This window comes from Schistocerca serialis, chromosome 8 (assembly GCF_023864345.2).
Source record: "Schistocerca serialis cubense isolate TAMUIC-IGC-003099 chromosome 8, iqSchSeri2.2, whole genome shotgun sequence".
Classification (NCBI taxonomy): Eukaryota; Metazoa; Arthropoda; class Insecta; order Orthoptera; family Acrididae; genus Schistocerca; species Schistocerca serialis.
Window position 1 is genome coordinate 288110108 of NC_064645.1, and position 24033 is coordinate 288134140.

General features: G+C 40.0%; 1 protein-coding gene across 2 annotated transcripts in view; it reads left to right on the forward strand.

Annotated features, from left to right (window-relative positions):
* The first annotated feature begins 8126 nt into the window (after positions 1-8126).
* Positions 8127-24033, forward strand: part of LOC126416120 (trafficking protein particle complex subunit 12) — a 138568-nt gene continuing 122661 nt past the window's right edge. The window contains exons 1-2 of one of the 2 annotated variants that reach the window (XM_050083644.1): positions 8127-8279; positions 8644-9454. In XM_050083644.1, coding sequence (XP_049939601.1) covers positions 8651-9454 — 804 coding nt within the window. In that variant the 5' untranslated portion in view covers positions 8127-8279; positions 8644-8650. The other variant, XM_050083645.1, reaches the window with a different exon arrangement.

Here is a 24033-nt window from a genome sequence, read left to right on the forward strand (position 1 = left end):
GAAAGTTATTGAAATTGAACTGATTCTCCTAAATGGACAACAGTCAGTATCACATTGCTATACGTTTAATATAAAGAAAGGGGGAGTGACTACACACAGAAATTGTAGTGAAGTCCCAGGTCGTAGACTTAAATAACTGCATTGAATAGCTCTAAGAGTGCTGTAAGTCAGTAGTAGACTTTAAAACCTGGAAAATAGTGACTTGACAGTTTACAAGTCCCCAAGCAGGAAGCATTTTAAGCTTCATCAACCAATTAGAAGGGATGCTAATAAAATGTAGCAGAAATAACTGAGAAGTAATTATGTTGAGATTTCAGTATTGACTTCATTTTGGGTAGTTAAATCAAGGGCACTTGGTGATATCCTCCTTTGATTTGTTTCCCTCATTAAAATACCCTACAAGAATTGCAAGGCATAGTGCAACAGTGAGTTATAATTTCACAATACTTTTCACAAAATAAATGAGATCTATAGTAAATAGTTTAGCTGACAATGATGGTCAGATGGCAGCAATAGATCATCATCAGTCGAGCTTAGCTAATAAGCGAAAATTACAATTTCACAGAATCATAAATCCTAACTCGTACTATTCAGAGATTTCATTGGATGAACTACAAAAGAAGTGAACCAATGACAAGTAGATTAGAAATTGAATTCTTTTCTAAAAATATTCTTACACTACTATGAATCCATTTTTCTTTACAGTGTGTGGGGGACAATTACTGTGGAAGCTGAGGCAGATTGTGGCTTACATCTTAGATCAATGTAATTTGCTTTAGAAAGAAAGACTTCCATTTAACACTGTGAACTAGTTAAAATAAGAAATAAGAGCACTGAGTGAGGTGGCACAGTAGTCAGCACACTGGACTCGCATTGAGAATGACGATGGTTCAAATTCGCGTTCGGTCATCCTGATTTAGGTTTTCATGATTTCCCTAAATTGTTTCAGGGAAATGCCAGGATGGTTCCTTTTGAAGGGCATGGCTGATTTCCTTCCTCATACTTTCCTAATCTGAGCATGTGCTCCATCTCTAATGACCTTGTTGTCAGTGGTAAGTGTGACTAGTTTCCTTCTCTTGCGAAAGAACTCTATAAACACTACAGTGCAAATTTTCCACTGTCACCAAGCAGGTAAAAATCATGTATTGTGCAAATGTGGATCAGTGAAGTAAATTGGAGAAGAGGATTTCTGGTCAGACAAATATAGGGTTGTCTCACCAGCAGCAGAAAATGGGATAATGGGAGTAGGATTTGTTGTGAACAGAAAGGTAGATCCGTAAGTGAATTGGAACATTTCAGTGATAGGGTTATCCCCATCAGAATCTACAGCAAACCAATGACAAAAAAAAATAATAATTTACATGTTGATACCACAAGCAGATGATGAAATAAGAGAGCATTGAGCAAGTAACTCAATATGTAAAGAGGTGGAAATCAAATAATTGTGGGGATTGAAATACTTCAGCAGGGAGGAAATGAAGATACAGTTATGGGAGAACATGGGCTCAGTAGTAGGAATAAAAGTGTAGAAACACTATTAGAGTTCTTCAATAAATTTTAGTTAGTAAGAGCAATACACTGTTACAAATTCACAGAGTGGTGATATCTTGTAAAAGGTGTCAAGGCAGTGAAAGATGTCAAAGGCGTGAAGACACTGAAAGGTGCCAACTGGATTATGCCAGGGTGACACAGATTCTGAAATCAGATGTTGAGTTGTAAGATGTAACCAGGAGCTTATATGAACTTGGATAAAAATTTAGTAGTGACAAAGAGAAGGATGAAGTTCAAGAGACTCATCTGCAAGAATCAGCATGGGAAAAAAGTGAGATACTGAAGTGCTGTCGAATGAAGTGTGTTTGAATTTGTCTGGCTACGTAGATAGTGCAGTACTGAATACCACAGTAGGCTGTTCAGTTGAAGAACAGACATCTCTAAAAAGCACACAGGGTTGCCACAAGTTCTGGAAGTCGGGGAATTTCAGATGTGTCAGAGAACTCAGGGAAATATCTGAGAAATTTGAAGGAAAAAATCTCATTTTTGTCTCAGTAGACGAAATGGTTTGTTTACTGAGGTGTCGTGCATAGTCGCTGGCTGGGCGCAGCAGAGTATGTGAGCTTTGCCCCTATTCCCTCATTCTTACTGCTTCTTCCCTTCCTACTATTCCCATCAGCTTGCAGCCACTGTTGCCACCACTTCTTGCCACTAGCCAAGCAGCTGCCGGTGAGAGGCAGGAAGGTGTGAGGGTGGTTTGTTTCGATCTGATTCTCAGAGGCTATTGACGCAGTGGCTGGAGACAGCGGTCATGTCCGAATGAGCTGTGTCGGATTGATTGTGTGAATGTATGTGTGTTCTCATTTTCTGATAAAGGCTACGGGCAAAAATTTAGCTGTGAGTGTGTGACTGCCTTTTCTATGTGCCTGTCTGCGGCTCATCGATCATCTTTACGGTGAGTTGTTACCTACCCTCATTAGTATTGATTCTTGGAGTATTTGCGCAAGTTATCTGTTGCATGAATTGAGTATTGCGGTCTCATTTCATCAACATGAAGCCTGTGACACATGAGTAGCCGGCCACTCGAGTGGACTTCCACAACCAGCTAGAACCGCAGGCCATTTCTGCATGTATCTCTAACAGATTGGGCCTGCCGATCTGAAGCCCATTGTTTCCCACTAACGTGCAAGCCCTGCCCATTGGATCCAGTCTCACCGGTGATGGATTTCAGGAATTACGACTGTCTCATTACAAGAACATTGTACAGTGCAATGTTCTTATAAAAAATGTATTTATTCTAGCACATTTCAGCACTTCGAAAGTAGTTTATACAGGGTGGTCCATTGATCGTGACCAGGCCAAATATCTCACAAAATAAGCAACAAACGAAAAACACTTCAAAGAACGAAACTTGTCTAGCTTGAAGGGGGAAACCAGATGGTGCTGCCATAGGTCAAACGGATATCAACTGCATTTTTTTTTATTTTTTTATTATTTTTTTTTTTTTTAAATAGGACCTCCATTTTTATTACATATTCGTGCAGTACGTAAAGAAGAAAATTTTAATGCATCTTATGACTGGTTAACAAGATTTCAAAGTATCATACTATCCAGGAGAGCGCTGTCCAAGTAGGAAAGTTAAGCTGTGATAATGCAGCTGCTGCTGCTAAATTTTGTAATAATTTCCAAGAGTTTAATGCACAAGAAAGTTTAGAGTTGGAGCAAATACACAATGTGTACGAAATCAGGTTGTTTTGGAAGTGACTACCAACAAAGACATTAGCTTTCAAGACAGAGTGCAGCGCACCTGGTTATAAGTCAATCAAAGAAAGCATAACTGTTGTGCTGATGGTATGGGATCACAGAGAGATGAGATTGGCGTTATACGTAAAGCCGAAAAAAGCAGTGTCATTTCAAAGGAAAAGACATGTACAATTTGCCTGTCCATTATTCTCATGAGAAAGTGACCTGGACGGTCTGAAAAATATTTCAAGCATGGTTCCTCAATTGCTTTGTGCCACAGGTGCAAGAACATTTAATGTTTAATGGTTTACTTGAAAGTGCTGTATTGTTACTGAACAATGCGCCTTAGCATCCAAGCAAAAACGTTCACAAATTTGATGACGTGATGATATCTGCAAAATATTTATATAAGTTGCACCTGATGTTGGGTGTGATCTGATACTTGCCAAATAAAAATATCCGGCAGCCAAAGTCATGCGTTATAATATTTTTATTTTATATCCTCGATGACTGGTTTGATAGTCTAGGTGTCATCTTTGGGTCTTCTGGAAATAATATTACTGTGCTTGAATCGCACAAATATAACACGAGGGCACTCTGCTTATAAAACAAAGGTGTGACATTGTCTTGTGAAATACATAGAACAGAGTAAATAAAAACTTCATAGCACCATCAGTGTGCCGCAGAGTGGAGGAGAGTTCATCAACAGAGCCGTTATAGCTATGGCACATCAGGAAAGGCTCCTTTGTGCACTTCATGCACAATAATACTTCCAGAAGATCAAAAGATGACATCTAAACTGTCAAAACTAGTCATTGAGGAAATAAAATAAAAATACAACAACACACACCCTTGGCTGCCACGTATTCTGTGAAATATTTACCTCCTAATGGGACAGCCTTAATTCAGCCAATGGATCATAGTGTCATTGTGACAAAGAAAATTTGTAGAAGAAATATGCTAAAAAAAAAAATTGTTGACGAGGGCAGCAATCTTCAGATATTTTGGAAAGAAGTAACTGTGTTGGACGTAATTTATAAACTGTTGAAGGTAAAATAATCAACCCTAGCTAAGCCAAGGAAAATCACGAATCCTAAAATTGGTGAAATCAGTATGTACGGACGTACGTACGTATGTATGTATGTATGTATGGACGACGACAAATCCTCATTAGCAATGTTACTTTCTGTTTTGAGTAGTACTCCAGGGTGTGAAACTGTTTGCAAAGAAAATATTTTTGAACAATTTGATATCAACTGAATCAAGTCATGAGATGTAGAGTGACAGTAATATTTTTCAGCTAGTATACAGGAAATCTGAGGTGGTGAAAGACAGTGACAAAGATGAAACCATTCCTCTAATTCCAAAAACAGTGACTGTCATACGTGATCACTTCAATGGGCCGAAGTGTTACTGGACTACTTGGAATAGCAAGAAGAGCGTCCCTCTTCTAACAAGTTGACAATGTGCATATGAAAAAGACGTGCTACCTCAAAAACCAATTCAAGACTATTTTGCTCCAAAATTGTGTAATGTAGTGCGAAACTCTACTGCATTGTATTCTTTGCAAGTACAATATTTTCACACATGTATGATGATCAAAGCGGAATTTATTATCAACATTAGGTAAGTGATTTTAATGATGACACTGTAATTTTTGTTTTTGAACAATCCCAAAACATTACTGTCTACTTTAATCATGGATCATCAACAGTTTTCAGGCTTTCAATTACTGCACATAATTAAGATTTCATTGTTCATGGCACATACTTGGGCATGTAGTACGCCTGTGACGTCTGTAGTAACATGTGCTCCAACAGTTACGCATTTCGTTATCCAAACAACGGTGTAGGTAACTGTTTTCTTTAAAAAGCACTAGTAAATATTGAGCTCCTAATAGGAGACAAAGAGCAACTACTTAATATAACTGAGAAAGCAGCATTCTTTTTTTCAGAACTAGCTGCTTCTTTTATAATTTATTTGATTTGAAGCTGGCAGAAGCCCAAACAGCATTTAATAACGTTGTGATTGTTTATTGTTACCACAGTGTGTAAATTAAGTTTCTATGATCTGCCCATCTCTAATTAATGTATACTTTGAATTTACAGATCCCTTGCAGGATCAACAAAGTACATATGGAAAACCACGTTAAAGCCATTCTCTCGCTTGGAAGGATTTCAAGTAGAGCGAGTCAATCCATGTTGCAGTCATCGTTGTGTGATTCCATACAGAATTACAAGTTTTAGTATTCTTAATGAACATAAGGAATATTTGATACTAGTTGTCAGCTTTGACCATAATGTTCATGGCTCCTGTGACATAAGTCTTTGGTGCATATTTATTTGTTAAGTTGGCAAATCATAAAACCTTTGACAGACTGATCTGTAACTTAGCCCATTTGGAAAGATACAGCCACTCATATTACATAAGAATCGTGATGTTTACGACATTTATCATGTTTCCTACATCACTAGTATTAATCCTCTTATCTGTTTTGGGAATTAATACAGTTTCACTTGCTTTCCACTGGAGCACATTGTTTTTGAATTTGGTCTGCCTCAAAGAACTTCACTATCAAGAGACTACATTGACATTCCAATACCAGACATTACTTTCAAGCTTGTGTGTAGTTTGCAGAAGGCCACCTTCACCGATCTAAATGGTTTTTTAATGGGACAGTTTGTGCAATAATACAATGTGATTTAGTGTCACAAACTCTTTGAAAACAATCCCAGAAACTCCCCAAAGAATAAGAGGCTACCCTCAACAAATTAATTGAATTTAATAATGCTGCATCAATATACAACCACACCATCTCTGAACTCAAGTGAGACATCAGGACATGGTACAGATCATTATGTCACCACACCTAAGATTTTATACAAGGACCTCACACTACCCTACAGATCATCATTATACCCGATGTTCCCTGATCTCCTGTTAGTGCATGTACAATGTCACACACTACAAAATTATGCCACTGAACGAAGTCTATATTTTTTCTGTAGCTTGTAGTGACGTGCTTCAACTAGATTACTTCTATTATTCACAAAACAATTATTCCTGCTACTGCATCTCAAAAACATCACACATATTTAACAGTTAAAGTACTAGGCCAAATTCCAGACAAGCTACTTTCACCTCTATTTTAGTGTCTGACGACATCTTCACTATTGTCATGTGACGGTGATCCAAGGCAAAGTAACATTGTCTAAGAGTTAACTTGCAAACTAAGTATCACAGGCTTACACTGTACAAGATGTCAAGAAGACGCAAGATAACTGATCACAAAGTCACAGCTAAATCAACAGGCCTTGTTATGAATTAAGTCTTACTTTTCTACACCGTCACAGTGATTGATTATTCCACTTGCTACAAACTTTCAAACAACATGACAACAATAATCTTTATATATTAAACAGTTGAATGATAGTTTCTACAGAAGAAATTTGTGATATGCATAGTTTTATAGAAGTTTCAAGGAAAAATCTATACATTTTTCAATAACTACAATTGAAACTTCTTAAACAATTGACCATTTAATGTTAAGTTCTCTGCAAACTAGTTTATACTAATAAGGAGTGCAATAGCTTCAGGTCAGCAATTATACAAATTGATTATGTTAATTAACACTTACTTGATTATTGCGGTCTCTGCGTCTTCTATAATCATCTTCAGTAATTTCTCCTCCACTGCTATTACCACTGCACCTCTCTTCACTTTTCCTTCTACCCTTGCCATCTTTTTTGTGTCCACCGTTGTTCTCCTTATTTCTCGGTGCCATTATTAATGTAAGTTTCTGAGTGTTGGTCAAGGAAATAGCCAAGGTACTCTAAATTATGAGGTTGAACCACCCCCTCAATGTTTTCTCCTTAGCTGAGTATTGTGACAATGGAATTTATTCCTATTGCTACAGCATGTGTTCTTCCTGATCAACCACTATTCAAGAACCTGCAATGTAAGATATTTCATTCCAGGATCATATAGCATTGAGTTAATCTTCTTCAATGAAACATGTAGTGAAAACCCAATTTTTAAAGCAGCGACACAGTAACATACAATAATTCTTGTGATCACAGACATCAACAAGAAAATTCTTGGGTTAAATGGGCAAATAACAGTAAATTATTAAAACATTAAAAGATGCAGAGGACAAGCCAAATAAAATCCTAAAGCAACTAGCAGAGTAGAAAGAAATTACAAAAAAGTATCTATAAATCTGGAGACAATGTAGGACTTTTTCTATGTCACTGCCACTGCACATACACAACTTATGAAAATCAGTAAGCAGTAATACTGTACATGTGCTGACATTTGTTCTGAGATGGCTTCCAGCATTATCAGAATGAATAAAAAAAATGTGTAAATGCAGCACCAGCTTGGTTTGTGGTTTGGGAAGGTGGACCAAGTGCAACAAATAATTCTGAGCAAAATTGAAACAGATGGCCTCAGGCAAACACGTGCATTCCACACACCGAACGTAAGTAACATTAAATCACTGAAAACTCACATCCCCTGTCAATCTAAAACCTCCACAGAATCAATGTTTACATTTTACACAACCAATGGTGGAACCAACTAAGGCCGAAAAAATAATTTCACAACGAAACAGACACAATTCAAAGTCGCACAAACTATTCACTGTCGACACTTGTGTTCAATAATGTGCAAATATCGAACTTGCGCTCATCATATTTAAGTTAACATAAAGAAACTAAAAGGCTTTAAGCGTCAAAAGATTGTTACAAACTTGGAAAATCGCACGACAGGTTTGTGTGTATGTACGAGGTAAGGTAACAGCACACTTTACGTACAACGCATCGTCGTGACACCTTTACCTGTCCAAATACTGAAGGTAAATGCTCTGAACAGCTACCTGCTGCTCCTCATTGCGCTTCTTTCGCCATGATGTTTTGCTTCTCGCTGTGACGAAATAACAAGCGAAGGCCTTGAAAGCGTCGAAGATAAAAGCATTAATTGTGTTGCAACAGTCCGAAATTTGGGAACAGTTACCAACGAGCGAAAAGCAGCAAAACTACATATTTGTAAGTAATAGCTGGCTGTCAAATATGACTCACCTGACAACAGTTATAGTCAATTGTCATCGTATCTGTTTGCAAACACAGTTGGATTCGATTCGATGAGACTGTGTACACATTTGACAGCTACGGGCACTGTCAATTATAATTAAAATGGACAGAAACCGTGAGCACTCACTTGACTGAGGTGAATGACAGCAGTTGTAAAAATCTCAGACAAATAATTACATATTTAACATTTAATCTCCGTTTTATTCCTGTTCTTAATGAGCTACGGAAATAATATCGGAAAAATGTTGTGCGTCCAAATTATTTATAATCATTGTTATTGAATGGTAATTCAATTGTAATTTCCTTCTTTCTTCTGCAGATAAAACATGAACATTCACAGAAACGGAAAAACTGAAACTTCTACTTTATCAGTGGATCACACTACGAATTCCCCGGCATTTAAACAAGCTAATGTCACTGCCGTATCAAATTTTTTGGTCAGATATGAATCGGAGAAAGTCAGTCAAACTAATTCTACGGATAAAAATGATAAACCTTCTTTAAGTAAGTATTTTTCACAATCAACGCAGTCGCCAGCAACTAGCTTCTTCGACCAGCTATCAGGAGCATCAAATAATACGGCAATGATGACCAGTGTTCGTGAGAGTTCCAGTTCACAGGACCTGTTTAGTGCAAGCCAGTCTCAAGTATTTACAGGTCAGGCACAGAAACAGTTTGGTGCAAATCAGCCACAGTCATTGTTTGGTGCCGTTCAAACGAAACTGCCAAGAGAAAATGAACCTACTGTCTGTCGGATCTTTGCATCACAGGAAATGTCACCAGCTGCTGATACATCTAATCCTTCATCTGCAAAGGCATTTTTTGATATGCTTGGTAGTGTTAGTGGTAGCGGGAACCACATTTTGTCTGTTGAAATGCCAAGTGACACAACTAGTAGTGTACTGACTTCTCCAGATTTAACAGCCACTACAGATGACGATATTTCATTCTTGTCACCTTCATCACCACCAGGACAGCATCCAAGTGAAGCAGACAGGCGTCGTGATGCTTGGATCCCAACAGAGCACACACGCAAGGCCCTAATAGCAGCAGTAACTTCACCACCTGGTACATATGCCCCTGATCGTGAGCTTCTGACAATGCCAGGGGTAGTTCTTGAAGATGAAATGGTAAGAAATGTAATATATACTATGTTTTCATTTTTTGTAAGGTTACATTAAAACAAGCAGTAAAATCATAAAATGAACACTGCGTATAGGTATCTCTTAAAAAGATTGTGTCACCTTCTCAACGTTTCCAGTTGAGTATTTTCTTCTGTAACTTTATCCCCCATCCACATTTTTAACCCTTCTCCTACAGCAGTCTTTGTGTGGTAAAACTGTACAATTACTGTGTTTGGAGGCATCAGTGGTGAGGAATAATGATTCACTGAGGTCCTGCCTGACAAGGCAAGGGACAGCACAGCACAAGAGCTTTAAGTGATCAACAACTTGTTGGCCAGCCTAGTCCAGACAACAAAGGAAATTTAGGGAAAACATTTGCATAGTTGTAAATGTGGTAGGAGAGAGTGCCATGAACAACATACTAAATAGATTAGATTAGATTAGATTAATACTTGTTCCATAGATCATGAATACGACACTTCGTAATGTTGTGGAACGTGTCAGGTTTATAAAAGATGTCTGTACACAATATTACATTACACAAAACATTGCATGACACTAATGTTTAAGTTGTTGTTGTTGTTGTTGCTGCTGCTTTTTTTCCCCTTAATTTATATCTAAAAATTCAGCCAATGACTAGAAGTTGTCATCTAGAAATTCTTTTAATTTATTTTTAAATGTTAGTTGGCTATCTGTCAGGCTTTTGATGCTGCTTGGTAAGTGACCAAAGACTTTTGTGGCAGCATAATTTACCCCTTTCTGTGCCAAAGTCAGATTTAACCCTGCATAGTGAAGATCATCCTTTCTCCTGGTGTTATAGTTATGCACACTGCTATTACTTTTGAGCTGGGTTAGATTATTAACAACAAATTTCATAAGTGAATATATATATACTGTGAGGTTACTGTGAGGATCCTTAGATCCTTAAATAGATGTCTGCAGGATGACCGTGGGTGGGCTCCAGCAATCATTCTGATTACACGTTTTTGAGCAATGAATACTTTTCTACTTAACGATGAATTACCCCAGAATATGATGCCATACGAAAGTAGTGAATGAAAGTAGGCATAGTAAGCTAATTTACTGAGATTCTTATCACCAAACTTTGCAATAACCCTAATAGCATACGTAGCTGAACTCAGACGTTTCAGCAGACCATCAATGCGTTGCTTCTAGTTTAACCTCTCATCAATGGACATACCTAAAAATTTTGAAAATTCTACCTTAGCTACAGACTTCTGTTCAAAGTCTATATTTATTACTGGAGTTGTGCCATTTACTGTACGGAACTGTATATACTGTGTTTTATCAAAATTTAAAGAGAGTCCGTTTGCTGAGAACCACTTAATAATTCTGTGAAAAACATCATTTACAATTACATCTCTTGGTTTTTGGATGTTATTATTATACTTGTATCATCAGCAAAAAGAACTAACTTTTCATCTTCATCAATGTGGAATGGTAAGTCATTAATGTATATATGTATATTAAGAACAGTAAAGGACCTAAGACCGAACCCTGTGGGACCCCGTACTTGATTAGCCCCCCCCCCCCCCCCCCAGTTTGAGGAATCAGCTGTTGTTTTAACATTACATGAACCACTTATTTCAACTTTCTGCAATCTTCCAGTTAAGTATGAATTAAACCATTTGTGCACTGCCCCCCTCGAACCATAATGATTTAGCTTATCTAAAAGAATTCCATGATTTACACAATCAAAGGCCTTTGAGAGATCACAAAAAATACCAGTGGGTGATGTCTGGTTATTCAGAGCATTTAATATTTGATCAGTGAATGCGTAAATAGCATTTTCTGTTGAAAAGCCTTTCTGAAAACCAAACTGACATTTTGTTAGTATTTTATTTTTACAAATATGGGAGGCTACTCTTGAATACATTACTTTCTCAAAAATTTTTGATAGAGCTGTCAGAAGAGAGATTGGGCGGTAGTTGTTGACATCCGACGTATCTCCCTTTTTATGCAATGGTTTTACAATAGCATATTTCAGTCTATTGGGGAAAACACCCTGCTCCAAAGAGCTGTTACATATGTGGCTGAGAATCCTACTTATCTGTGGGGAACAAGCTTTAAGTACCTTGCCAGAAATGCCATCAATTCCGTAAGAGCTTTTACTTTTCAGTGAGTTTATTATTTTACTGATTTCAGAGGGAGAGGTTGGTGGGATTACAGTTGTTTCAAACTGCACAGGTATGGCCTCTTCTATTAGTAGCCTTGCCTTTTCTAGTGAAGTTCTAGATACTTTTTTCTCCCCAACATTTAAAAAATGATTATTGAAAATATTTTCAATTTCTGATTGTTTGTTAGTACATTTGTCATTCAGTTTTATGGCACTAAAGTCTTCCTGTGCTCTTGGTTGCCCTGTTTCCCTTTCAATAATATTCCAAATTGCTTTAATTTTATTATCAGAGTTACTGATCTCGGACATGATACACATGCTTCTGGACTTTTTAATAACTTTTCTTAGTACCGCACAATAGTTTTTATTATATTGAACAATTTCGGGGTCAGTACTCCCTCTTGCTGTTAGATACAGTTCTCTTTTACGGTTGCAAGATATTCTTATTCCTTTAGTTATCCAAGGTTTTTTATATGTTTTCTTGGAATTATGTTTAACTATTTTCTTGGGAAAACAATTTTCAAATACCCTTAAAAATGTATCGTGAAATAAGTTATATTTCAAGTTTGCATCGGGTTCCTTATACGCTTCATCCCAGTCTAGCTGCTGTGGGCTTTCCCTAAAGTTTGCAATATTTATATTGTTAATTGAACGCACTGCTTCGAAAGTCTGATTTGATATACTGCATGGAGCTATGTCATGTACTGTAACTAGCTGTGCACCATGATCTGAAAGACCATTCTCAACAGGATAAGCATTTATGTCCTTAAACTTATCTTGGTCTATAAAAAAGTCTGACTGATGGGATATGAGAATTTGGATGGGGTGGGGGGATGTTTAAAGGGTACCATTTTATGCCTTCCTTGAATAACTCTAATGAAAATGTTCCCAATACAAAATTAAATTAAATCAAATTTCCTGCAAAAAAAAAAAAAAATCCTATTCATTTTTTCTTTTGCACTAATAGTTTCCACATTGCAGGGTATAGAAAAATTGCAGTTAATAAACATATTGTTTTAACAGTGTACAATTAATGTTTATCTTTAACCGAAGTGGGTTAAAAACAAAAATTAAAAGTGCATACCACGTTCAAGTGCAGTAGAGATTTATTAAAGGGTAAATTGTGTTTCAGGGATGTAATAGGGTGGAAGGTTTATGGGGTAGAAACGTGAGGGGAGGTAGGTCACCGGATTGTGTTTGTGCCCTTCCCAACTTGATAGGTATCCAAATGAAGATCAATTAGGTGCTGACACACTTCATACATCCCACTGTGTGGGTCAATGGAAGCGTCCGATTCCCCCATCTGCTCTGACCCCATAACTTAGGGGTGTTGTGGCGTGTGACGTCATTACGGTGCAGAGTTTATGATGTTTGACTTTTGAATTTTTGAGATGTTGGGGTTTGTGGTTTTAGTTTTGTTTTTCATAGTTGTAGGTGTTGTTTTTTTTCGTATCAATAGTTATGGTTGACCTGTATAGGTCAGTGGAAATAACTGATTCCAATTTTCATAGTTTTATGTTTAGATGTGGATGTTTTGGTATTGTCAGCTGTGGTCAAGGGAAATGTCTGATTCCAATTTCCATAGTTTTTGCTGTTGGTGTTGTTTTGGTTTCGCCAGCTTCTTTGACCTATATAGGTAAAGGGAGTGTCCGATTCCTATAGATTTTGTAATTTTTTTTTTTTTTCGTTCGTCATTTTGTGTGTTTTGGGAACATGGTGTGCTTTTTTTTTTACTGTTATACTTACCTTGTTCCCTCCCAAAAACCTCCAATTTCCCATGTCTGCAGCTCGTGATCTTGCAGTAGCGTTCTCACTTACCGCGCATGGGATCCTGGGTTTGATTCCCGGCGGGGTCAGGAATTTTCCTGCCTCGAGATGACTGGGTGTTGTTGTGTCATCATCATCATCATCATCATCATCGTCATCATCATCGTCATTCATCTCCATTACAGTCGGAGGAAGGCAATGGCAAACAATCTCCACTAGGACCTTGCCTAGTACAGTGGTGGGGTCGTCCCCTCCCGCATCGTCCCCTACGCTCCTCGGCGTATGGGACATGATCATCATCATCATCATCATCCCCCCATGGTTGTCCCATTAGTTTCATTGTATTTTAGGAGGGAGATGTTATTGTCCTATTTATATGTATTTTCCTGTTTGTTGCCGTTTGTATGTAGTCACATCACAGACACCATATTGGAGACGCTTAGAATAGCCATTTCCGCCATATGATGGGTCAAAGCAGACTGGGAAGAATCGGACACTTCCGTAATCCTTACTGTGTGACAGGAAGCAACTACATGGTGTTTCATGAAGTTACATCAACCCTCCACAGTGCGCATTATGAATCGCTGGTGACAAAATGCACAGACATGCCCAAGTGATGTTTATTTTCCACAAAGTGTGTTAACACTACATTGAATACAGGTATGAGCTACTAATCATGCTAACCCAAGTGTTGCATATGGACAAAATCTGTATAAATATCTGCACACTATTCTACTATGCTACAAGGTAAATTTATTCTTAATCATCTTGTAAGGCAGATGCAGTGTTTTTATGGGAAAGAATTCTTCTCTGATGAGCAATGGTTGAGTTTCAATTTACAGACTGACTCTGCTCCCCACGCATTTCCTGTCCATTTCTGTTATGTGAGCAGACAAATTAATAACCTCACTGGAGCATGTGTTAATTTATAGTGGAGTCATTTTCAATTCATTAAATGATTACTTACTTGCAATTGTTAAGTGAACTTCTATGTAAAATATATTCCTGTAAACAGTGACTGAGAAGTGTTTAATTTGTGATTGTAAATTTGTCAGTGACCTATGTAGTGTTAGTGGGAAAGGGATTGTATTGGTAAGTGTGGCACATTGCTGCTGTCTATCATTGACAGTGTATCTTAAAGCCATGTGGTGAGGTAATGAATGACCAGAAAATTACTGCTCATCTCTCACCATTAAATGTGTTGCTGGTAGAATACATATATCTTTTCCGTTCAGGAATTGCTGGCACTTGCAGAGTGGCCTGAACAGAGTCCAGCCACTTACCACACATCCACAGTATTTCTTTTAAGATGGGTGTGGATGTGTGTGATGGAATGGGACTGATCATTTTCAAGTTAGGACAGTAATCTGCTGCAGCACATTGCTTGGATTATGTTGAAATATCAGAAGTTCTAAAACACCTAGGTAACCTTCTCTTGCAGAGGGAGACAATTTAAACCTCTTAGCATCTTGAGTGTTGAAAGAGCTGAGGAAGGGGCAATGCATTTGATGCCCTTCATGCCATGAAAAGTGTTCTAGAGAGTGATAGTGGAGACAACAAAATCAGCATTGACAAATACATATTGACAACATGTTACACATTGAGCAGGCTCTTCACTGTGGTAGACAGTTGACAGCTCCAGCTTATTTTGTCTTCTCACACAAGAGACATGGACAGAAAATGCTGGAGAGGTATAGTTTGTCAGTAAACTGAAGCTCAGAGAGCACTACTGGAAGAACAATGTCCTTTCTAGCAGTGCAGAACAGCATACAGAGAGTTACTTAGATTCTGCAAAATACGGAAGTGTCTGATTCCACCTGTCTGCTTTGACCCATGACATCACAAACATGACAGAAATGACCATACATTACGACTCCAATATGGTGCCTATGACGTCATTATGTAAAAATGACAACAAACACAAAAATACATTGAAAAACCAACACACACACATTCCACAAAAAACCTAATGAAACTAACGGGACAGGAGAGCTTCTGTAAAGTTTGGAAGGTAGGAGACGAGGTACTGGCAGAATTAAAGCTGCGAGGATGGGGTGAGAGTCATGCTTGGGTAGCTCAGTCGGTAGAGCACTTACCCACAAAAGGCGAAGGTCCCAAGTTCGAGTCTCGGTCCGGCACACAGTTTTAATCTGCCAGGAAGTTTCATATCAGCGCACACTCCACTGCAGAGTGAAAATCTCGTTCTGGTAATGGGACAAGCTTGGGAAATTGGGGGTTTTTGGGTGGGGACAAAGTAAATATAAACAAATTCAGACACACACCACCATACCAAACCACACAAAATGACTGAATAAACAGACAACACAAAACTTTGGAATCAGACACTTCCCTTGACCTATATAGCTCAACAGAAGCTGCCAATCCCACAAATTGGAATCGAGCACTTCCCTTGACCTATATAGCTCAACAGCAACTCCTGATACCGGAACCCCCTAAGCCATAACCACACATTAGAATCAAACACTTCCCTTGACCTATATAACGCAACAGAAACCCTGATACCGGAGCAGCCACAACCAACCATTGGAATCGAACAGTTCCCTTCACCCACATAGGTCAACAGCGACTCCCAATACCAAAGAAACCCACAGATACGACCACAAATTGGAATTTAAAACTTCCCTTCAACTACATACCTACAAACCAACACACAATACCAAAGCACCAATGCAACAAACCACACAACTCAGAACCACTCCACCAGCCACAACAACACCCAACAAATACACTAAAAACAAGGAAAATAAAAACTTACCACAACAAAGTTGCGGCGCCACAACCTAGGTCAGCCACCACAATCACACACAGGCACACACCCAGCCACAAACACACACATCCATACATACACACACCGACACACCAACGAAAAAATACACAACCAAAAGAAAGACCCAACCCACCCACACCCCATCCCCCAACCCAACCTCCCCCCTCACCCCAAAATAAAATACCCATAAACAAAAAACAAACACCAAGTAAACAAATCTAAATCGCACACTACAACTCAACAAAAACTAAATCACAAACCAACACACTCCTCCCTCCCTCCCCCTTTCACAAACACTACCAACAACTAACCCCCCCCCCCCGAGCTGCAGCCACCCACCCACACAAACCACCCCAACCACCCGCCTTTGGCCTGTACATCTTACTGATAGCCCTTAAAAAAACCCGAAAAAAAGAAAAAACAAAAACCCTCAGGGACGCTCTTCCACCAACAGTACTCATCTAAATGAGACTGAAGGTTAGAAGAGCACCTCTTCCCCCTCCCAAGAAATGACTTAATGGTCCCACACATCCCCTCTATGGTATTAGTACAAGCCTCTGTCTCATAATTTTTAAACTCCAAAGTATGGTTCACTACTAAATGATTGTACCCCCTCTCACCCAACCCCCTATAAGAAGAAAAAGCATCAGAAACTACAGTAGAACCTGGTTCTATAAACTCAATCAACCCAACTTATTCCCTCTTAGACTGCCCTCCACAACCCTAAAAACACATTCCGAACACCCACCTCCCGGTACAACAGCCCCTCACACCCAGAGACCAACCACCCCTCCCATATTTCCTTTTCCCAAACTGCGACTCGTCCACCTCCATCGCAACCCTAGGCCCACCCAACTTACCCCTGTTCTTAATAAACTCAGAACATATTTCACGACAAAATAAAAACCAGTGAAGCACACTCCTCTCACTTACACCAGTCTCATGCATGCAAAAACTATGAGAGGATTTATAACAAAACTAGTACATCAACAACACAATCTCGCGCATGCCCAACCTAGACGTATCGAACAAGGAACCGCGACATATGAAGTGCCAAGGCCATCAGTAGTTCTAATGGAATGTTGTCTACTCCCGGGGCCTTGTTTCGACTCAGGTCTTTCAGTGCTCTGTCAAACTCTTCACGCAGTATCTTATCTCCCATTTCGTCTTCATCTACATCCTCTTCCATTTCCATAATATTGTCCTCAAGTACATCGCCCTTGTATAAACCCTCTATATACTCCTTCCACCTTTCTGCCTTCCCTTCTTTGCTTAGAACTGGGTTGCCATCTGAGCTCTTGATATTCATACAAGTGGTTCTCTTCTCTCCAAAGGTCTCTTTAATTTTCCTGTAGGCAGTATCTATCTTACCCCTAGTGAGATAAGCCTCTACATCCTTACATTTGTCCTCTAGCCATCCCTGCCTAGCCATTTCGCACTTCCTGTCGATCTCATTTTTGAGACGTTTGTATTCCTTTTTGCCTGCTTCATTTACTGCATTTTTATATTTTCTCCTTTCATCAATTAAATTCAATATTTCTTCTGTTACCCAAGGATTTCTACTAGCCCTCAACTTTTTACCTACTTGATCCTCTGCTTCCTTCACTCCTTCATCCCTAAGAGCTACCCATTCTTCTTCTACTGTACTTCTTTCCCCCATTCTTGTCAATTGTTCCCTTATGCTCTCCCTGAAACTCTGTACAAACTCTGGTTTAGTCAGTTTATCCAGGTCCCATCTCCTTAAATTCCCACCTTTTTGCAGTTTCTTCAGTTTTATTCTACACTTCATAACCAATAGGTTGTGGTCAGAGTCCACATATGCCCCTGGAAATGTCTTACAATTTAAACCTGGTGCCTGAATCTCTGTCTTACCATTATATAATCTATCTGAGACCTTCCAGTATCTCCAGGCTTCTTCCATGTATATAACCTTCTTTCATGATTCTTGAATGAAGTGTTAGCTACATGAGCTGTTTTTGCAGGGTGGTGGAGTGTATGATTCGTGGCTGGTTGGTATGTTGGCTCGAATCTCACAGTGTACTATCTACTGCACAACGTGCATTTCGAGTACGCTTTTCTGTAGTTGGCCATTTCATTACTTTGTCAACACGTGTCATGAATCGTTTTCCGCAGAAATACCAGACTGTGGCTGTGTTTTTTGATCTGGAGAAAGCTTCCAACACCTTCCAGAGGACTCGAATCCTCCATACTCTACACGTGGAGTTTTCGTGACCACCTGCCGTATTTCCTTCAGGGATTTTTAAAAGACCAAGTTTTCAAGATACGTGTGGGTTGGCCCTATCAGACACCTTCATCCAGGAAAACAGGGTACCTCGGGGCTCCATCCTGAATGTCATCTTCGTTGCTATAGCCATTAACCCTATTATGGCCTGTCTTCCGTCGGGCATCTCGATGTCTCCCTTTTTGTTGACGACTTTGTGATCTATTGCGGTTCCCCATGGACACGTCTCCTTGAGTGGCATCTTCAGCGATGTATCAGTTGTGTTTACTCATGGAGCATCACTATTGGCTGTCACTTCTGCACTGATAAAACTATTTGTATGAATTTCTGGCAGTGCAATGACTTTCTTCCACCGTCTTTACATCTTGGGCTTGTTGCTCTTTGTTCGCTGAAACTATGAAATTCCTGGGGCTCATGCTTGGCAGAAAACTTTCTTGGTCCTACCACATGTATTACCTGGCCACATGCTGTGTCCAGTCCGTCAGGGTCCTATGTGTCGTAAGCGGTACTTCCTGGGGAGCAGATCAGACCACCCTCCTCTGATTGTATTGATCACTTGTCCTTTCAAAACTAGGCTGTGGGTGTTTCATTTACGCATCTGCACATCCATCCATCTTATGCCATGTTAATACAGTCCACCATCGTGAAATCTGTTTGGCTACGGGCGCCTTTTACACTAGTGCAGCTGAGAGTCTGTATGCAGAAGCAGCCAAACTACCACTGTCATACCAGTGTGATGTTCTCCTCAGTGGATATGCATGCAGTTTGTGTGCCATTCCCAACCTGTGCCTCCCTCGATGACTCCCATAACCACCAGTATGGGACACGTCCTTCTCTGTTACCTCCCGGGGTTCGCTTTTGGCCTTTGCTCCGGCATCTTAACTTCACAATACCTGCCACGTTCCTATGAGCCCTTCTCCACCTTGAGTGTGTGTGGCAGCCCGTGTTCATCTTGGACTTCATTCACTTCCTAAGGAAATTAGTCTGGGCTCAATCTATTGCTGTGAGTTTGTCGACCTACGCACACAGCTGAGTGATAGTACCTTCATGTACACTGACAGCCGTAAGACTGTCAGTGGTGTCGGGTGTGCCTACATCATTGGCAGCAATGATTTTCATTATTGGCTTCCAGAACACTGATCAATATTTATGGCAGAGCTGTTCATCCTCTATTAGGCCATGCAGCACATCCACCAACAAAGGCTTTTTAATTGTGTCAAACGCTCTGATTCTCTCAGTGCCCTTCAGACCCTCTGTGTGCTGTACACATTCCACCCCTGAATGCAATGGGTCCAAGAAAGCTTCCACTTGCTCACTCTTGAGGGAGTTGCTGTGATGTTTTTGTGGGTTCCTGGTCATGTCGGTCTGATGGAAATTGAGGCTGCTGATGCAGCTGCCAAGCCTGCAATGCTCCTATCTTAGCCCACTGGCTCTTCCATTCCTTCCAATTGTCACTGTGTTGCCACTGTTGACATCACCACTGATCTTCTCATCAAGGGAACAAGCTCTGGGGGATTAAACCTCTCCCAGTGACTTGGCTGACTACTTCTCGATCCTTTTGCAGCAAGGTGATCATTTTAGCTAGGTTGAGTATTGGGCACTGTCATTTCAGCCATTGTCATTTGTTAGATGGTGATCCACCACTACTATGTCCTCATTGTCGTCAGCCTTTGATGGTTCTCCATTTCCTGACTGAATGCCCTTTTTTTTTTAACCACTTCCATTGTAGTTGGACTTGATGTGTAACCGCTTTTAGCTTTCTTTTTTTATTAGTGTTCTAAGGTTATGTGCACATGACCTTAGTTGGTTTTGCACCCTAAAACAAAACAAAACCCTCACCCAGCGCTTCCTGTTCCAATTCTGTCACAGGCTTATCCTATCCATCAGAGGCCAGGCACCTGTGAAAGCAGCAATGTCAGACAACAGCTCTGCTGCAATTGTTGCACAGCTTTTTGTATTGATATAACTACCAACCAGCTGTCCAACAGGATGATTGGCCACTGCTAAACTGTGCCCAAGAGTAAAGTGGATCACCTTGCGGCACAACCTGAAACTAAACATAACATGCTTGATTTCAATGACTACTTCACAACCCAGGCCACCTGTGTCTACCACTACCATCTCTGAAGAGCCCAAATGGGAGTTACTCTTACAACACATAACCCGCACCCCAAATCATCCCATCCTCAACCTAAGGTAAACTAATCTTTTTACGCTTTACACCCAACTGTTTCTGCCCCTCTGTCCTGTCATCTTGTAATTCACATACACTCACCCTCAATGAGCATCAATCTCTGCCAGTGCACCTGGCAGTTTTTCCTCCTTTCTCTGCTGATCTCCTTTTCTGTTCACTCCCTTTCTCCCCCCCCCCTCCCCTCGACCCTCTACCCCTACCTACAACCCTACCCCCCCACCCCTCCCTCCCAGCCCCCCTATTGCTTCACCTGGCAGCCTTGTCCTACAGTGCTTACTTTTCTCCTCGCACCTTTACCATGCTATCCCTCCCCCTTTCCCACCCCACTCCAGGTTGCAGGTGCCTTCTGGCCAGAGATAGCGAGATAGGAGTTGCGTGTGAGGTGTATTTGCTTTGTGTGTGTGTGTGTGTGTGTGTGTGTGTGTGTGTGTCTGAACATGTTGTCTATTACAGAAGGAGGCCTTCTGGCCAAAATCTTACGTGTTTAGTAGTCTTTTTGTTGTGCCAGTCTGCGACTCAATGTCTCCCCTATATGGTGAGTAGTAATCTATCCTTTTCATAATATAGTTATCATTCCTTCCTGGATTTAAAGTTGTTTACATACACTAAAACCAAGATTGACCCCAGTATAGATCCCTGAGACAACCTGTGTATGATTGCTATTAGAGCTGAATGATGGGTATTAACTGTGTCGTATTCTTCATGTCCCCCCATGAACCGTGGACCTTGCCATTGGTGGGGAGGCTTGCGTGCCTCAGTGATACAGATAGCCATACCGTAGGTGTAACCACAATGGAGGGGTATCTGTTGAGAGGCCAGACAAATGCTTGGTTCCTGAAGAGGGGCAGCAGCCTTTTCAGTAGTTGCAGGGGCTACAGTCTGGATGACCGACTGATTTGGCCTTGTAACACTAACCAAAACAGCCTCTCTGTGCTGGTACTGCGAACGGTTGAAAGCAATGGAAAACTACAGCCGTAATTTTTCCCGAGGGCATGCAGCTTTACTGTATGCTTAATGATGATGGCGTCATCTTGGGTAAAATATTCCGGAGGTAAAATAGTCCCCCATTCGGACCTCCGGGCGGGGACTACTCAGGAGGATGTCGTTATCAGGAGAAAGAAAACTGGCATTCTATGGATCGGAGTGTGGAATGTCAGATCCCTTAATCAGGCAGGTAGGTTAGAAAATGTAAAAAGGGAAATGGATAGGTTAAAGTTAGATATAGTGGGAATTAGTGAAGTTCAGTGGCAGGAGGAACAAGACTTTTGTTCAGGCGAATACAGGGTTATAAATACAAAGTCAAATAGGGGTAATGCAGGAGTAGGTTTAATAATGAATAAAAGAATAGGAATGCGGGTAAGCTACTACAAACAGCATAGTGAACGCATTATTGTGGCCAAGATAGACACGAAGCCCACTCCTACTATAGTAGTACAAGTTTATAAGCCAACTAGCTCTGCAGATGACGAAGAAATTGAAGAAACGTGTGATGAAATAAAAGAAATTATTCAGATAATGAAGGGAGACGAAAATTTAATAGTTATGGGTGACTGGAATTCGGTAGTAGGAAAAGGGAGAGAAGGAAACGTAGTAGGTGAATATGGATTGGGGGTAAGAAATGAAAGAGGAAGCCACCTGGTAGAATTTTGCACAGAGCACAACTTAATCATAGCTAACACTTGGTTCAAGAATCATAAAAGAAGGTTGCATACATGGAAGAAGCCTGGAGATACTGACAGGTTTCAGATAGATTATATAATGGTAAGACAGAGATTTAGGAAACAGGTTTTAAATTGTAAGACACTTCCAGGGGCAGGTGTGGACTCTGACCATAATCTATTGGTTATGAACTGTAGATTAAAACTGAAGAAACTGCAAGTAGGTGGGAATTTAAGGAGATGGGACCTGGATAAACTGACTAAACCAGAGGTTGTACAGAGTTTCAGGGAGAGCGTAAGGGAACAAATGGCAGGAATGGGGGAAAGAAATACAGTAGAAGAAGAATGGGTAGCTTTGAGGGATGAAATAGTGAAAACAGCAGAAGATCAAGTAGGTAAAAAGACAGGGGCTGGTAGAAATCCTTGAGTAACAGAAGAAATATTGAATTTAATTGATGAAAGGAGAAAATATAAAAATGCAGTAAATGAAGCAGGCAACAATGAATACAAACGTCTCAAAAATGTGATCGACAGGAAGTGCGAAATGGCTAGGCAGGGATGGCTAGAGGATAAATGTAAGGATGTAGAGGCTTACCTCACTAGGGGTAAGATAGATACTGCCTACAGGAAAATTAAAGAGACCTTTGGAGAAAAGAGAACCACTTGTATGAATATTAAGAGCTCAGATGGAAACCCAGTTCTAAGCAAAGAAGGGAAAGCAGGGTCTATACAAGGGCGATGTTCTTGAGGACAATATTATGGAAATGGAAGAGGATGTAGATGAAGATGAAATGGGAGATATGATACTGCGTGAAGAGTTTGACAGAGCACTGAAAGACATGAGTCGAAACAAGGCCCCGGGAGTAGACAACATTCCATTAGAACTACTGACGGCCTTGGGAGAGCCAGTCCTGACAAAACTCTACCATCTGGTGAGCAAGATGTATGAGACAGGCGAAATACCCTCAGACTTCAAGAAGAATATAATAATTCCAATCCCAAAGAAAGCAGGTGTTGACAGGTGTGAAAATTACCGAACTATCAGTTTAATAAGTCATGACCGCAAAATACTAACACAAATTCTTTACAGACAAATGGAAAAACTAGTAGAAGCCGACCTCGGGGAAGATCAGTCTGGATTCCGTAGAAATATTGGAACATGTGAGGTAATACTGGCCCTACAATTTATCTTAGAAGCTAGATTGAGGAAAGGCAAACCTACGTTTCTAGCATTTGTAGACTTAGAGAAAGCTTTTGACAATGTTGACTGGAATACTCTCTTTCAAATTCTGAAGGTGGCGGGGGTAAAATACAGGGAGTGAAAGGTTATTTACAATTTGTATAGAAACCAAATGGCAGTTATAAGAGTTGAGGGGCATGAAAGGGAAGCAGTGGTTGGGAAGGGAGTGAGACAGGGTTGTAGACTCTCCCCGATGTTATTCAATCTGTATATTGAGCAAGCACTGAAGGAAACAAAAGAAAATTTCGGATTAGGTGTTAAAATCCATGGAGAAGAAATAAAAACTTTGAGGTTCGCCGATGACATTGTAATTCTGTCAGAGACAGCAAAGGACTTGGAAGAGCAGTTGAACGGAATGGATAGTGTCTTGAAAGGAGGATATAAGATGAACATCAACAAAAGCAAAATGAGGGTAATGGAATGTAGTCAAATTAAATCTGGTGATGCTGAGGGTATTAGATTAGGAACTGAGACACTTGAAGTAGTAAAGGAGGTTTACTATTTGGGGAGCAAAATAACTGATGATGGTCGAAGTAGAGAGGATATAAAATGTAGACTG